The sequence below is a fragment of the Micromys minutus genome, assembly GCF_963924665.1.
Source record: "Micromys minutus genome assembly, chromosome: 13".
NCBI lineage: Eukaryota > Metazoa > Chordata > Mammalia > Rodentia > Muridae > Micromys > Micromys minutus.
The window spans coordinates 6,136,310-6,153,325 of NC_137982.1; the positions used below are offsets into that span (position 1 = coordinate 6,136,310).

At 47.8% G+C, this 17,016-nt stretch overlaps 2 protein-coding genes across 3 annotated transcripts in view; one reads left to right on the plus strand and one right to left on the minus strand.

Annotated features, from left to right (window-relative positions):
- The window catches only part of DYNC2I2 (dynein 2 intermediate chain 2), a gene marked incomplete at its 5' end in the record, with an annotated part of 26,833 nt that extends 20,947 nt beyond the window's left edge, over window positions 1-5,886 (minus strand). Inside the window, 2 exons of the mRNA XM_080927380.1 lie at window positions 5,396-5,477; window positions 5,799-5,886. Of these exons, the coding sequence (XP_080783506.1) occupies window positions 5,396-5,477; window positions 5,799-5,886 (170 nt within the window). The remainder of the gene's footprint in view (window positions 1-5,395; window positions 5,478-5,798) is intronic.
- Window positions 5,363-16,123, plus strand: SET (SET nuclear proto-oncogene). 2 transcript variants are annotated; one of them, XM_080927052.1, is made up of 9 exons: window positions 5,363-5,438; window positions 5,766-5,993; window positions 11,909-11,966; window positions 12,496-12,638; window positions 12,865-12,968; window positions 13,062-13,175; window positions 13,684-13,854; window positions 13,941-14,087; window positions 14,469-16,123. In XM_080927052.1, exons 2-9 carry the CDS (start codon window positions 5,885-5,887, stop codon window positions 14,490-14,492), a joined length of 870 nt encoding a protein of 289 aa, XP_080783178.1. In that variant the 5' UTR covers window positions 5,363-5,438; window positions 5,766-5,884; the 3' UTR covers window positions 14,493-16,123. The 2 variants fall into 2 exon arrangements, with proteins under 2 accessions (XP_080783178.1, XP_080783179.1); XM_080927053.1 differs by lacking the exons at window positions 5,363-5,438; window positions 5,766-5,993 and adding an exon at window positions 10,073-10,497.
- The last annotated feature ends 893 nt before the right edge of the window (window positions 16,124-17,016 follow it).

Sequence of the window (17,016 nt, forward strand, 5' to 3'; positions counted from 1 at the left end):
TTCAAGGCGCCCCGCTCAGCCAAGAAGTACAGCAACTAAGGAATGCTCAGTGCCAGAGTCCTAGTCTGTCCCAGGGATGAGCTCTCTGGTGCTTATCCAATACCAAATAGTCAGCCCTAAAATTATATGCACACAAAGGACACCAAAGAGACAGAAAAAGCATTTATATATTTATTTACTTGTTTATTCGTTGATTGGATTATTTATTTCATATGTATGTTTTTCAGAACAATGTTTCTCTGTGTAACCCTGGCTGTCTTGGAATTTGCACTGTGGACAAGGCTGGCCTCCAGCTCAAGAGAATCACCTCTCTGTGCCTCCTCAGGGCTGAGGTTAAAGGTGTGCACTATCACTGCCTAGCTGCAAGTTTTATTTATATGTTTAAAAAAACAAAATTGTTTGTGACTTTACGACAATCCCTAAGAAAGAAGAGAAGCAAATATCAACCTAGGGAAAATATTTTACAATATATAAGAAAAATATTTATCAGAGCAGTATGTAAAATGTACAATTTATTTTGTTTGGAATTTTCTTTTTTTAAGACAAGTTTTTCTCTGTGTAGTTCTGGCTGTCCTAGAACTCACTTTGAAGACCAGGAGAACCTCACACTCACAGAGATCAGCCTGCCTCTGCCTCCTACCCCCACTGCTGAATTTAAGTCTGTGCCACCACCACCCTATTCTGGTTTTGTCGTGGTTGTGTTTTGAGACAAGGTTTCTCTGAGCAGCCCTGGCTGCCCTGGAACTTGTTTTGTAGATCAGGTTACCCTCAAACTCAAGAGATCCGCCTGCTTCTGTGATGAAAGGTGTGTCCTACCATGCCCAGCCTGTTGTTTTGTTTATAAAGATTGAGTTTTGAAACGGGACAAGTGCACCTTTGTGAATTCGAGGCCAGTCTGATCTACATACAGAGTGACTTCAGTTTCAGGCCAGTAATCATACGCAGCAAGACCTCTTCTTAACAAGTAAGTTAAGTTAAAAGCAACATATTTATTTACATGTGTTTGTGACTGTGGAGGGCTATAGATGCAGAAGAAGCCTGAAGCACTGGATCCCCTGCTGCTGAAGTTGCAAGCAGCCGAGAGCCAGCCATCTGACCTGGTTGTTGGGACTTGGTTCCCCTGGAAGATCAGAATTCACTCTTGACCACCAAGCAGTTTTTGTTGGTGTTTGTTTTTTCTGACAGGCTCTCCTGCAGTCCAGGCTGTCCTTGGGCTGACAGAATCTTCCCAGCTCACCCTTCCCCACTGAGAGTCCACATGAGCTTGCACCAAGCTGGGTTACTGGTTTCCACCCGGCAGGGACAAGGCTCAGGGAACAAGGCCAGGTTCTGTGAGATATACTTGGGTAGGACAAGAGGTAACAGGCCAGCGACCAGCATGCTGGGAAGCGTTAGCTACTCGATTGCTTTATTTTCACTGTATTTCCTACAGTTTTATTTATTAGGACTGTGTGCTCATGTCCACGTGTGCCAGGCATTGCCTGTGCGGTGGTGGTTCTGGCCACCTGGCTTGGGAACCCTAAGCTAAGGGACACAGAGCATCTGGCCTCTCAGAGCCAGCCAACTGTTTGATGGGGTAGCAGGAGGCCATTCACTTCGCACTCCACCAACATCTGCAGTCCTTTCTGGAGAGGAAGGAGTCAAGTTGTCTCTGTTGCCTAGTAACAACCGCTGGATATCCAGGAAGGTAAGATGTGGGAGCTGGAGAGGAAAGGACTGGGAGAAGCTGAATGTGTGACTTTGGCCTTTGCTGCTTCCGCTTCATGCATTTCTGACTTCCTGGCTTTGTTTATTATTATCCTTACTATTATTACTACTGTTGTTGTTGTTGTTGGGGGAGGGAAGACCTGTGCCACAGTACCTGTGTAGCAGGCAGGAGAGAATTTTTGGAGTCAAATCTTACTTCCATTTTTCTCTCATTCTCTCTCTCTCTCTCTCTCTCTCTTTTAAAGACTTATTTATTTGTTATACACAAGTACACTGTAGCTGTCTTCAGACACACCAGAAGAGGGCATCAGATCTCACTACAGATGGTTGTGAGCCACCATGTGTTTGCTGGGAATTGAACTCAGGACCTCTGGAAGAGCAGTCAGTGCTCTTAACCACTGAGCCATCTCTCCAGCCCCTTTATTTTTCATTTTTATCCAGGTTCAGGGATGTAATCCAGGTCATTATACAGCTTTTTTTACATAAGGAGCCAATGAGCAGGCTGCTGTTTTTGTTAATTATTAAAACTTTTTTCCCCCAAGACAATGTTTCTTTCTGTGGCCCTGACTGTCTTGGAAGTCCCTCTGCAGATTAGGCTGGCCTCTAACTCAGAAATCCACCCATCTCTCTCCCCAGATCCTGGGATTAAAGGTGTATGTGTCACCACCCAGCTCCTTTTATACTTATTGAGACAGATTCTCTGGTGGCCCAGACTGGCTTTGAACTCTCTATGGAGTTAGGGATGATCTTGAAATTCTGAGTTATTTGTCTCTACCTCCCTAGAGCTGGGATTACAGGCACATATGCCTTAGGCAAAATTTCTGTGGTGCTGGTCATGAAACCCCTGGGCTTTGCGCTTGGTTAAGTTAGTACTCTACCATCTGAGACACACTCTCAATCTAAAGGAGGCCATATATTTTATTTAGCTGAAACAATTTTAAGTTATATGGCTGGAGAGATGGCTCAGTCTTTAAAGCACTTGAAGAAAGCAAAGATTAGTTCCTGGTATTCACTAGGTGGTTCACAAACATTCATGATGTTGGTTGTAATAGATCCAATGCCTCTTGTGGCCTCAGCAGACATGTGGTGCACATCCCCACATACACATATGGTACACACAGGCATATCTATCTATCTATCTACACACACACACATATATATATGTACATAGGAAAAATATTTTAAAATACTTTCAATCATTTTTATTTTGTATGTGTATGAATGTTTTGACCACAAGGATGTATGTGTCCCAGTTGTGTGCCTGGTGCCCTGAGGACAGTAGATAATCCCCTGGATAGGGGATTACAGATGTCAGATGATGGTGAACCACCATGTGGGTGTTAGGACTTGAACCTGAGTACCTTGGAAGATCAACCCATGCTCTTAAACACTGAGCCATCTCTCTAGCCCAACATTTTAAAAATTATATTTATTTTGTTTTACTTTAGGTTTACTTATTCATCATGTCTATATGAATGTGCACATGAGCCATATTTTTGATATTTTTGGAGTTATCTCCTTCTACCCTGTATGTCCTAGGATCAAGCCCAAGCAATCAGGTAAATGTGCTCACCTGCTGAGCCATCCTGCCATCCCCTTTTTGGAGACAAGGTCTCACTCTGTATCCCAGGCAGGCTCCATTCTGTATCATTCTCCTTCCAGCCTCCTGGGCCCACTGGTTACAAATGTGACCCATCAGGCCCAGCTTCATTCTCTCACTTATGCAGCTGAGACCCCACTGTTTACCCACTGTTTACTCTTTTTGTATCTCTTGTATTTCATTTAACATTAATTCTCTCTCTCTCTCTCTCTCTCTTTTTTTTTTTTTTTTTTTTTTTTTTTTGCAAACGCTTTAGTTTCTTACAGTTCTGGTGAGCTGTTAGGAATCCTAGAGTGCCAAACTTTCTCAAGCATGTAGGTACATCTACATGTACAGTTCTGTTTGTTGGAGACACAGCCAAGAGTAGTTGCTAAGTAACGGCAACACTGTGCTCATCTCTAGGCTCTCTGAACCCAGCAGTTTTTCACAGTGGTTGCACCAACTTCCCATGTGCTGAGAATTCCTTCCTTCCCTTCAGTTAAAAACTTTCAGGATTTTTTTTTCTTTCCTTAGTTTGTTTTATTTTCTTTGTGAGTGTGTGAGTGAAAGAAAATATGTTTATATATTCCCTCCATGACTTTGAATCTGTTCTTCCTGCCCCATTCCCAAGAGCTTGATCTTGGCTACAATTGCCTTTTTTAAAAAAATGTATTTCTTGTATTTTATGTACAGGTGTTCTGTCTGTATGAATGTCTTTGTGCTTGTTTGTCTGTTGCCCTGGGAGGCCAGAAAAACCTGTCAAATCCTCTGCAAGTGAAGTTAAAGACAGTGTGGGCTCTTGCTCTTGTGCTCTTACAGCCTTGCTCTCCCACCCCTACCCCTCCTCTTCCCTTCCCTTCCCCCCTCTCCCTCCGCGTGCTCATGGCCGGCTGGCCTCTACTTGTCTATTCCTCTCTCTCTCTCTCTCTCTCTCTCTCTCTCTCTCTGCTTCTACCACCCTCTTAACTCTCCCATGACCTGAATAAACTATTCTGTACTATAAAAAAAAAAAAAAAAAAAAAAAAAAGACAGTGTGGTGCCATCCTGTGGGTGCTGGGAATGGAACCTGTCATCCCAGAAACAAGTGTTCTTTAATGTAGGAGCCATGCCACGCCCCTCCCCTTCCTCTTGTTTTGCGTCTCACTAAGTTTCTTTGGCAGGCCTGGAACTCAGAGGTCTGCCTGCCTCGGCCTCCAGAGTTTCCGGATTAAAGGCGTGTGCCTCCCACCGCCTGGCTAGAAAACAACTTTAAAACTGTTTCTGTGATTCTAAGTGTGCATACCCCCGGGTATGTGTGTTGCAGTACCAGTCAAAGGACTACTTTACAGAAGTGGGGCTAGAACTTAGGTCCTCAGACTTGACAGCAAGAGCCTTTCTTTACCTGCTGAGCCATCTCATCTGCTCGCCGCTTCTCCTCCTCTTCTTATTTTTGAGGTGTTTTTAGTTGGTGGGCATATACTCTGTTGAACTAGACTCTCCACATTTGTTTCCTATTACCTGGGTACGTAGGAGCAAGGTATAGTTGAATGTGTTAGCGTGCTGGAGGCCTTGGCTCCAACCCCAGCAACACACACACACACACACACACACAAAAAAACATCTTTATTTTCCCTCATAGCTTTTTTTTTTTTGGGAGGGGGTTGCACTGTAGTCCAGGTTTGTCTGAAACCTGCGATCCTCCAACCTCGACTTCTGAGGGCTAAGACTGCAGGCTAAAAGCTGGTGACTCTAAAATGGGGCTTCTGTCCGGTGCTCGACTTTATCCTCCCTCCTCAACTCTGGGAGGCAAAAGCAGGCGGAACTCTAGAGGTCAAGGCCAACCTCGTGGGTATACTTAGGGTGTTCCAGGACTGCCAGGGCTACACAGAGAAACCCTGGCTTAAAGAAAAAATAAACAAACAAACAAAAAACAAGGAGCAGGCAGAGTCAGCGCATTTAACTTCCCTGACACACGCCCTTTTGAATAGCTGGAATTAGTGAGCCAAGTCTTCCCTCCCTCCCCCCACCGCAACTTTTGTAATTTTCGCCTGGGAATCCCTTTTCTTCCAACATTTATCTGTCGCTCTGAGTGGCGATCTGCAGGCTGGGAAGGAGTCTAGCCAAACTCACGAGTTGGGGGTTGGGAAGAGTGAAAAGAATGTTCCGGGCTGAGGTGAGGCAACAGCACGTATTAAGTCCTCGGGACAGCAAACTGGGGGGTGAAGGGAAAGAGGAAGAACTCCTGATGGGGGCCGCGCAGTGTAACGCAGGGGCTCTGGGGGAGGGCAGGGCGAGCAGCCACAGGCTCCCCGGCACAATCAGGGGTTCAAAGGCAGCCCCGCGCGGTACCCGCTGGAGCCGCCCCCTCCTCCAACGCCGGGAAGCCCCCGCCGAGAGCAACTCAAAGAAGTTTCTGCTGATTGGAGGGAGGGCGAGGAGGCTGGGAGAAGGGGCGTGGGGGTGTGTGTCCCACTGTCATGTAAATATCCCCCGCGGGCAGGGCGGCTGCGAGGCCGACTTAAATCTCCCGCACCTGAGGCCGCCTCAGTTCCTGCGACTTTCTTCCTGCTGTGAACATCGTGGCTCTGGCCTCGGTCTCCCGGCCACATCCCTAACGCCATGGCCCCGAAGCGGCAATCTGCGATCCTGCCTCAGTCCAAGAAACCCAGACCCGCTGCTGCCCCGAAGCTGGAGGACAAGTCGGCCTCTCCAGGCCTGCCGAAGGGAGGTAAGTTCCTCCATTGCGTTTTCTTAGCGATCGACTCTGGTTGATTTTTTTTTCCTGCCCCCCCCACCCCGATCCCCTCTGGAGATGAGACCCCCCCCACAAACACTCGTGAAAGCTTTCGTCCCGGGACGGCGGGGAATGAAGCTGACGAGGGAGAGGGAGCAGAAAGCGCGGAACTGGGAGATCCGTGCACAGGGGACTTCCTCTGGCCCGGGACACCACGTGGGACCCAGCTTGCCCTTCCCAGCCCCCAGACTCTAAAATGGGGCTTCTGTCCGGATAAATGCGGCCGCTTGAGGCCTCCCCACCCCTCCAACCCCGAGTCCTGGAGATTGAAGCCGGTTCAGATCGTCTCCCTGTTGCTGAAGCCAACGGCCCACAACTCTGGCCTGAATTACTGCCACCTCGTGTAGCTCCCAGCTTCCTTCTCCCATCCTGCCCGAGCAAAGACCTAGTCACGTGGTTGTCTCTTAGACTTAAGACCTAGCCTCTCGGTCGCCCTCCAGGTACAAACCAAGGCTTCCGGTACCGGAGACCCTGCCCACCTGGCTCCCACCCACCTCTCCGTTTTCCCAAGGAAGGGGTGGCGTGGCCTAAAGGCCTGGAGTTGCGTTTTCTCTCACCTCCGAGCCTGGCCACCGACTTGCTCTCTGCCAAAAAAACTCGTGTTTGAGGTTGAGGCGGAGTGGGGGGAGTCACTTTCCAGCTTCTCGCTCTGAGACTAAACGCTCCTTATCTGAAGCGCTGCTGGCCGCACCCAGAATCGCCCTGTCCTAGCTCGTTCCTGGTTTTACATTCAGATAGTGGCTTTCACGCCTGCACTTTTAGCCCTTCTCTGTTGACCGCGAGGGCTGCGTTTCTTAGGCACAACTTCGAGTCGTGTGTGGTGTTTTCCCGCGTGGCTTGGGGGTCTGGTACAGCCAGGGTTACATATCTGCTGGGATGCAGAGGGAAATTTGGATTTGGCAAATAGAGGCACGGGTGGAACACTAGGCACTGAGTGGAGTCGGCATCTCCTCACTTCTGTGGACCTCTCTGCTTGTCAGTCTGTTATTACTACCTTTCAAAGTCCTGCCCTTATGTCCCCAAGTGGTACAGACAGGGTCTCGATAGGTAACCCTGGCTGTCCTGGTACTCAGCTGGGATTAAAGGCACTGCTACATTCAGATTTTTCTTTTTTAAAGGTAGGAGTTCATGCTGCCCTCAAATTTGCCAGTGAGGATGACCTTGAACTTTCTGGTCTAGAGCTGGGATTACAGGCTAGCATCACCATGGTCAAGGTTATGGATATAGAGCCCCAAACGTGCTACATGTACACTCAGCAAACACCCTACCTTTTCCTTACAGCTTGCTGAGACTTAGGGGTAAATAAAATGCTGTTGAGGTAGGTGGTAAATCTTTTCCCTTTTGTTAGAAGTAAAAGTGAGAGAACCTTTCTGGTGCTACATTTCGTTTGCTGGCAGAGATAGGTAAACCACAAGGGATGGGAGGGTACCACCATAGTCCTAAATGTGCTCAGTGTACAACGGCTGACCATAGCCAGCCTCTCCTCACTGGTATGGAGACTGCAGTGCTGGGTGGCTTCTGGATGCCCAGGCCTCTCCCTGTCTGCTTACAGTACCTCTTGCCTTTCTGCTTTGTTTTCCCTTTCCTAGTATCCTTCTTGCATTCATCTTGAAGTTCGGAGCCCAATCTGAGGAAGGCCCCGTGGGTCTTCTGTAGAGCGGGCACTAGGTTCAATGCATGCTGTGGTCACAGTCACCAACCCTTGGACCAGATGTTGTGGTTGAGAAAACTTCAGCTTTCAGAGCAAGTTTCTTTCTACTTGGGAGTGGCTCAAGAAGTCAGTGTATCCAAGTCTGACTTGTAGGTTAAAAAAAAAAAAAAAAGGGAAAGACATTGGAGAAGTGCTCAAGAGCACTTTGGCCTTGCTAAGGACCTGGATTTAGTTGTCATGGTGGTTCACAACCACTTGTAAGTTCAGACCCAGGAAAAACCTTTGCACATGGCACACTTATACATGCAGACAAAACACTCTTGTAAAAAAATAATTTTAAAAGTGCTTTATGTAATACAAAAGAAAAGAAACAGACATTCTTGGTGGGTTTTGTTTTTATCCATGAGTGTGCCAAGTCTTGATGTCAGCTGTGTCTCTTAAGCCACATTTAAGACATTAAGAGGTTTTAGGAAATAGTTGATTTATGTTGTTGATTCCTTCTCTTGTAGAAATTCAGTTGCAGGTGGGCCGCATGGCTGGCTGCCTGTCAGATGACAGTTAAGCAGGCACTAGATCTGGGGGTCCATTCCTATTACCTCAAAGTTAGTTTATCTGTAAAATATACTTAGTATCTTGCCTTAAGAGTTTGAGGCAGGGGGCGTGGCTGAAGGATAGAGGACTTTACTGGTAGGAACCAAGCCCTAGGTTCTATTCCCAGTTTAACCCTAAAATTAATTATCTGTAAAAGCTACTTTGTATCTTAGGAAAATACAGCCAAAGGCAGCAGAAGCCCACAGTGGTGATTTGTGGGACGGCTTCTGTCCCTACCATTTTGAGACACTGTTGCACACTGTAGCCCAGGTTAGCCTAAATCCTCACATGCCTCATTTTGTTTTGGAATTTCTTAGCAACAGTGCCAGGACCTCACAGGAAATATTCATGGTGAAAGAAAGTATCACCTGAGTTTTAGCAAATGTTACAGTCACAAAGTTTATTGCTCTGGTTTTTGGCAGACCCTTCCCTGTTTAAGGAGCCTGTCCACAGTTGCATGTGTTGGGGATCCTTGTGCTTAGTAACCGTGTGGGTAAGAGGTCCTTAGGAGTTGTCGCCAGGTTTAAGCTTACTGATTTGTAACAGATGAATGCAATTAATTCGCCGATTTGAGCATAAGGTGCACCAGGAAGGTTTGGCCCAATTTCCGGGAGTTGAGATTGAAACTTGAAGGAACACGTTTGTGTTCTCTCTCTCACCATGAATTGTGTAGGGTGTATTTTACATTTATCGTCTACCCACCATGAATGTCTTGACCTATAGCAGCATTGCTTCATTGCTTCATGTGTAAGAGCTGATAGTAAAATGGGAATGCTGCGGTATGCATAGTTTCCAAGCTCAAGCAGTAGAACACCCAGGTAGAGCTTTCTGGCTTTTTCAGGACCTCATGTTGGGATCCAGGTGACAGAGAACTGCTCTTTTCAAGTCCTGAAAAGCAGTCTTAAATCAGAAGCTCCCTGTCCAACATAGTGCTTAAGAACTTTTTCATCTAAAGTTGGTTTTTGCTGTTTTAGCTTTTGATGTTTAAGAAGCCTTGAAACATTTCCCTATTTGGCATCACCAAAAATGCACTTCCTTCACCACTGAGGTCAGGACACCTGGTACAAAGTTAAGCCGAAGGACCTGTGGCAGAAAGGTCCTTTCTACAGTCGGGGAACTTAAAATTTTAGTGTGGTTCTGTTTTACTGTGATTTTTTTTTTAACTTTTTATTTTTTTAAATTCAGAACCCAGGGTAGAGGCTTGATTTGGGCCCTGGGAGTAGACTGGATAGGTGACCTGCATGCGTGTGGCTTTGGATACCAGCCTAGAGTTTGAGTGGGTCCGCAGCTTCTCCATCTAGAGAAAGATGAAGGTACCCAGGGTGCAGAACTCAGGCCCCTGAGTGTAGCCAGAGTACTCATAAGGCCTGTACTTTTGAGGGTCTGCGCGTTCCCCCTCTTCGGAGCCCCCGGCCGCCCCGCAAAGGGAAGCCGCTCAGCCACCACGTGATGCGCGGGTATTGGGGAAAGGAGGCTCCGCCTCTCAAGTCACCGCGCGGCGCGCAAATGTCCCGGGTCGGCAAGAGTAGGGGAGAGCGGGGGAGGGGAGCACCGCGCGGAGGCCGGACCATGCGTCGCTGAGCCGCTTCCTCCCGCCTCTCGTCCAGGCCCCAGTGTCCCCACCGCCGCCGCCGCCACCCGCTACGGCCCCGCCTCCTGGCCCGCGGCCCTAGCCAATCACTGCACGGCGCGAGCCTCTTCGGCCGGGGGTGGGACTTGCGCAGCCCTGGCGCGCCTGCGCTCTGCGTACTGCCCCTCGCCGCGAAGAGGAGGAGGAGGTGGTGGTGGAGGAGGTGGAGGAGGAGGAGGCGGCTCAGGGCAATCGAGAAGCGAGCCGGAGCGCGGGGCGCGAGTCGAGGAGCCCAGCCGAGCCGCCGCCACCTCCCCGCCTTCAGTGAGAGCCCCGGCCGGGGGCTCGCCACAACGCGCCCGGGCCTGCCTCGGCGTCAGGCCCCGCGGGCAGTGCCAGGCAGCCAGGGGGAGGGCAAGCAAGTGAGCGCCGGGAGGAGGCGGCCGGAGCAAGCGGGCGCCGCGCGTGTGGCGTGAGGGGAAGCCGCTGGCCGCCCCCTTGGCCGTCCCTTCGCTCCCCCTCCCCGCTCCCCGCCCCGACCACGGAGGGCACCATGTCTGCGCCGACGGCCAAAGCCAGTAAAAAGGAGCTCAACTCCAATCACGACGGGGCCGACGAGACCTCAGGTGAGGACCGGGCGCGGCGGGGGCCCGGCCGCGCCGCCATCTTTCGGCCCGGGCCGCGGGGCTGTGGGGGGCGCGCGGGGGCCGCGAAGCCGGCGCCTTTTTGTGTGCGGCCCGGGACCCGGGGGCCAGGGTGGCGCCGTGGCGGCAAGCCGTGCGGCCGAGGCGGGGGCGCTGCGGCCTGCGCGGCGGGCGGAGACCCCCCCTTCCCCCCGCCCGCGCTCTCCTCCCCCTCCCTCCCTCCCGAGAAGCCTCTCTTTATTGTGCTCCGCCATGATGCCTCGCTCCCATCAGCCGCCGCCGCCGCCACATGGTGCGGCCGGACGCAGCCTTGCGGCTCGGCCTCTCGCGCCGCCCTGCTTCCCGCCCGGAGCCGGCTCCACGGCGAGACCGGGAACCAATGTCTGGGGCGGGGTAGGGGCGCGGAGCCGGCGAGAGGATGCTTCAGGCTGCGCGGGTTGCACACCCCACGTGGGGCAGCCACACTCGGGCGCGCCGGGGATGCGAGGAATGTGGCCCAGAGGCCGTGCGATGCGGGGGCTTCATGGGCCTTTAGGGCTCCTAGCCCTCGCCTGGAGGGTCGTTTCGAGCCGAGGACAGCTGCAGACCCTGGGCTAGTTACCGGAAATGAGCCGCGCGATCGGGCCCCTTCACGCCCACTTGGCTTTGTAAAAGCCTTCACAAACCCTACTCGGACAAAAGGGCACGAAATAGGAGCACACCCCCTCTCTTTATGCCTCCTAGTTTTTGAATGGGGTTTTCTATGAAAATGTGTTCAGAAATCCTGCACGGTCGTGTATGTTGCCCAATCTCATCAAGAATGGGCTGGAAGAGTAAGGTCAGATTGGAATCAATCAGGTTTACACTCTTAAGTCTGCAAAGACGAATGTAGTAGTTTGGTGACTAACTGGTTTTTGTCGGTGTATGTTGATAATCACAATATATTGGGAGCGCTGTTTTGGGGGGGCGGGTTAATTTTTAAAGCGGTTGTACCGGTTGGTAGCATCCTAATTTGTGTTTCGGCCATGGATTAGTTTCCACACTAAGTTAGCAGCTGGCACCATTCTCTTGGCATTGTATAATGTGATTAGTAGTAATAAACATAAATTTTTGAATGGGGCTAAGCCTCTCGTTCACCTTTCATAATGAGGGCCAATGATTGGACCTTTGTAATGAAACTCTTAAAAAAGTGATCCAGTAATGAAGCATTTTTCCGAGTGTCGGAGTAGATGCCTTAATTTGTGAATGGTAGGGTAATGAGTAGGTAATTTGTCAACTGCATGCTTGAACACGTGGGGAGCATGCTTTGTAGTAAGCACATTTCCAACAGCTTTACTGTTGCTGTTTCCATCACAGTATCAGGAAGTGTAGCTTATAATTAGTATTGAGTCTTATGTTCCCTTTTGTTTTGCAGAAAAAGAACAGCAAGAAGCAATTGAACATATTGATGAAGTACAAAATGAAATAGACAGGTAAAATATATTGAATTCATGTTCTGGAAGTTCTCTCCTAAAACTGATATAACAACAGGAAGTTTTTGCTAAAGGTACCCATTAAGTCCCGTTTCTCAGTCTGGTTATAATTCTTGAGTTAAGTAATCCTACCTCAACCTTTCAGATGCAGGGGTACTGTGAGCTGGGTGTACTTTCAAAAGTTACAGAATTTTTTGGCTGCTAACCAGGTTTTTGATAAGAGTATATATGTAGCAACAATGTTGCTTGTTTCTTGATTAACCTTCACTTACACTTTCTGCTACCAAGGAAACAATAGTAGTCTGGAAATACAGTATAGTGAAACACAATGTTGCCAATACTGGAGATGAGCGGAGTTAGCTCAGTGGTTTTGGTTTCCAGAGAGGACTGGGCTGCAAGGGCAGCAGATACTCTGTTCCTAAGGGGGAGACAAAAAGCAACAATGTTACCATTATGTATCAGTTGGACAATTTAATTTAGCCTTACCACCTTAGCAACTTGTTTTGATTCTAGTCTTTATTTGTTTCAGACTTAATGAACAAGCCAGTGAGGAAATTTTGAAAGTAGAACAAAAATATAACAAACTCCGCCAACCGTTTTTTCAGAAGAGGTCAGAATTGATCGCCAAAATCCCAAATTTTTGGGTAACAACATTTGTCAACCATCCACAAGGTATGTGGTGGGTCAGCATTGGTTAGGATTGCTAGGGCATTGGTCCTGGAGTTTGGGGAGCTCTGGGGGCAGTTAATCTCATAAAGCTACAGTCAGGACAAGAATAAATAGTCTTGGTAGTTTAGTGGAAAGAGTTGAAAGTTGTGTACTGAGTTTGTAAACATTCAAAAAGGGTCATTAAGTATTTACCCATTCAAACTTGAACTGAACTGAGTTGTTTCTCTAGTGTCTGCACTGCTTGGGGAGGAAGATGAGGAGGCCCTGCATTATTTGACCAGAGTCGAAGTGACAGAATTTGAAGACATTAAATCAGGTTACAGAATAGATTTTGTAAGTACCTAACATCCTGCTTGCCACTGACAGTGAGCATGTGCCTTGGTATGAAAACCACTTATTGATTTCTCATCATTTGATCTTTTACAGTATTTTGATGAAAATCCTTACTTCGAAAATAAAGTTCTTTCCAAAGAATTTCATCTGAATGAGAGTGGTGACCCGTCTTCAAAGTCCACCGAGATCAAATGGAAATCTGGAAAGGTATTTTATATGTCATGGCTTAGCTGGACCTCCTGACAGGTGCTTAGTTTCCAATGTGCAGAGAGACCCATACAGTGATCAGTTTGCTTTCATGCTGCAGTACCTGCCACTCAGGCTTTTCTTGTTTGTTTTATGTATGTGAGTGCACTGTCCCTGTCTTTAGACACAGCAGGAGAGGGCATCAGTCCCATAACAGATGGTTGTGGGCCACCAAGTGGTTGCTGGTATTCAAATTCAGGGCCTCTGGAAGAGCAGTCAGTGCTCTTAACCTCTGAGCCATCTCAGCCCACCTTTTCGGTCTCCAATTTTAGAGATGTAGGTTTGTTTTTTGACTTAGGGTGGAGGTAATTTTATGAAGTCAGAGTTGATGTATCCTGTGAAAGCAGCTTACAGGTGCCCAATTCTTAGTAATACATTCAGTCTTTGCTGGTCTTCCTTGTACTTTATGATGGGTTTGGGTGTTGAGGGGAGCAAATAAAGGAAGTATCCTAAATGAAAACACGTTTAGGATCTGACAAAACGCTCGAGTCAAACGCAGAATAAAGCGAGCAGGAAGAGGCAGCACGAGGAGCCGGAGAGCTTCTTCACCTGGTTCACCGACCACTCCGACGCGGGGGCTGACGAGTTAGGGGAGGTCATCAAAGACGACATTTGGCCAAATCCCTTGCAGTACTATTTGGTGAGTTAATGTTCAGTGGCTTGAAGGGAGTTAATATAATATGTCCAACAGCGTAAGTTCATAAAAACACTGCCTGGTGTTTTCAGGTTCCGGATATGGATGATGAAGAAGGAGAGGCAGAGGATGATGATGATGACGATGAAGAGGAAGAAGGGTTGGAAGATATTGATGAAGAAGGAGATGAGGATGAAGGTGAAGAAGATGATGATGAGGATGAAGGGGAGGAAGGAGAGGTAAGAAAACTGTACACTCAAGCCCTAGTGATTTATGGAATATAGTATGTATATAATACAGAACTGGCTGAAATGGGGGAGTGGAGTCTCCCCTGCTTTTGGGTGATTACCCTAAATGTTTGCACTGCATGTATAACTACCCTTCCAAGGTCAGAAGGTGTAGGATCCCATGGTATTGAAGTTAGGGTAATTGTGAGCTGCTGTGTGGATTCTGAGGGTCTGAAGTGCTCTTAGTCTGGGAGCATTCTCTCCCTATCAACCTTAGATTGTATTTGGGCTAGGAGAGCTGGGTATTTGGTAAGGTCCGTTCTTAATTCAAAAGCCAGAGGAATGGCTCAGCACTTGCCCTGCCCTGTGGTGACTGCGCTCTTGTTCTTTCAGGAGGATGAAGGCGAGGATGACTAGCACAGAAGACTGATGGATCCAACCTTCTTTTTTATTTTCTTTTTATTTTTTAAATTTCTCCAGTCCCTGGGAGCAAGTTGGCAGTCCTTTCCTCCCTGTCCCTCTGTGCTCGGTCGCCCTGTTTGTGAGGTCTCAACATCATGGTTCTCGACTAATTTGGGGGAAAATATCTTGAGCAAAATACAACAGGAAAAGAATCTCCATGTTTCTGTTCTAAATTCATTTTTATCCTTTCTTGTCTCAAACTGTGGATTCAACACCTCCACCGCGCTCTGGGAAAAAAAAAAGAAAAGCCCTCCAGTTCTCTTGGCTCTGCAGGAGGATGGAGGGTGCTAGGCCCCTGTGATGTAGTGCATAGAATTCTAGCTTCTTTCTTTTCTCTCTCTGTATATTGGGCTCAGAGATTACACTGTGTCTCTATGTGAATACAGACAGATAGCATTTACCAACATGGATCTGTCTACTTTTTCTTGTTTAATAAAAGGAAAAAAGGGGGGGTATAGACGGTGAGCAAGGGTGGGTTTGAGGAGTCGGGGGGTAGGTGGGCATTTGACAACATGGCTTCTCCTTTGGCATGTTTAATTGTGATGTTTAAGAGACATCCTTGCAGTAAGGTGACACTTAAAATAAAATTCTCTCCTGATGACCTGAGCCTTGCCACTCAATGGGAGAATCAGCAGAACCTGGAGGGTTTTAATTGGAGTTGGCATTCTCTGTTGTAACTTTATCTTTTTTTTTCCTTTTTCCTTTTTTATTTTTTTTTTTTTTTATTTTTTTTGGTTTTCACTGGAAGGAAAAAAATGCTCATTTTAAATGTTGAAGTGTACAAGTTGCTTTGTTACAATAAAATCAATGTGTACACAAAGGACCTGATGCTTTTCTGTCAGAACAGATGCTCAACAGACCTTCCAAGTTTGGCCTGCATAATGACATCGTGTCAAACTTTTGTTTTTTGATACGCACTTGCAGGATGACCTCAGGGCTGTGCAGATTGAGTTGAAGGGATCGGAATCATGTCTTAATGTCTCTGTAACTGAGTGTGGGCACAGCTTGCTGCCATGGACTTGTACCTTGATTTTTATCTCAAATTTGGCATTTTTAAAAATTCAGAGCCTTTAGTTACCTGGATCTGGTGACAGCACCTGCTCTCACGGTCACTGACCTGATGCTCTAAGGCCATCTATGAAGGACAGCTGCTGGTGTGTCTTCTTCATTGGCAGTGTGGGCTGTCAGGGTAAGCAGCCGGTGAGGTGGTCAGGAGTATCTGTTACGGGTATGTAACAGCAGCTCCCATATGAGACTCTGAGCTGGGTGGATGAAGCTCTGCTCAGCGCCACTGCAGAGGACCACGTTCCGGGAGCTGCCTGGTGCGCATCAGCTTTTTAATACTGTAAAGTAGAGCTAAAGTCAAATGCCAATTTTTCTGAGATGATTAATAGGCAGCCTGGTCAAGTTCAAAGCTTTCTGATGTATAAAACTATAAATGGAAATACTCCATCCACAGGCAAGTGTAACCAAGATCTGTCTAGATGGATAGTGTGTAATTTCTGCACAGGACTCTGTTTAGTAAACACATCACTGTATATGTCAGGAATCTTGCTCCAATAAAGGAACATAAAGATTTTTTTTTTTGACTGGGGTCATTCTCCTTGTTTTAAAGTGGAGTGTCAGTGCTGCTGGTTGGCGGTAATTATGGCCCAAATGGCCTGCAGGAGGCTGAATGATGCACGTCAGATTCATGGAACATTTGACTAAATAGGATACTGACCCCAGGGCAGTGTGAGAGGGAGAATGGCACTGCATATCACTGAGCTATGTCCCTAGTTATCTCCCTCCCCAGTTTTCTAAGTTGCTTTTTGCTTGTATACCAGTTCCTTATGCTTTCCATGTGTGGGAGTTTTCAGTAGTACAAACTTCCCATCACCTATCTACAAGCATAATATCTGAGTTCCCTTGTACAAAGCAGTTTTCTGAGAGGCCAGAAGAGGTGGTTGGGATTCCATGGGCCTAGAGATACTAATTCCCCTATTGACCCATCATTCCAGCCCTTATTTGATTGATTAGAGGCATCAGTTATAATGTCTACTTATAAAGTTCCATGATGTTGGGGGCAGGGTGAATCATCTGACTCCAAATATTGTCACTGTCTCACATAGTCTTAGACTGGGAGATGAGCAAGGGGGTTATGAGACAACAGGTCATACTGCTCAGCTACTGAGCTCTCAGACTGGATTTGGGAAGTTAAGGGTTCATTGTTTCAAAAACACTTAGCTAGATGGGCTGGCACCTGCCTTTAGTCCGCCTTCTGGAGACAGGCATGCTGAGAAGATAGCTTTCTGCAGCTGCAGTAGCTGGTGAGCTGCATCCTGTTGCAGTTCAGCAGCACCATTCCCTGTAGTCAGGCATGCTAAAGGGCAGATGCAGGAGGCTCTGAGCTCAAGGACATCCTGGGTAGCACAAAAGCTTCCTGTGCTTTGGGAGGCCAGGTGATCTGAGTTTGAGACCGACCTGGTCTACAGAGTTC

Bases quoted from the DNA above. Each gene is read 5' to 3' on its own strand.
- SET (XM_080927052.1), top strand. From the start codon at position 5,885: ATGGCCCCGAAGCGGCAATCTGCGATCCTGCCTCAGTCCAAGAAACCC. The intron at 5,994-11,908 runs GTAAGTTCCTCC...TTTGTTTTGCAG, and splicing joins TCCAGGCCTGCCGAAGGGAG to AAAAAGAACAGCAAGAAGCA. The intron at 11,967-12,495 runs GTAAAATATATT...TATTTGTTTCAG, and splicing joins GTACAAAATGAAATAGACAG to ACTTAATGAACAAGCCAGTG.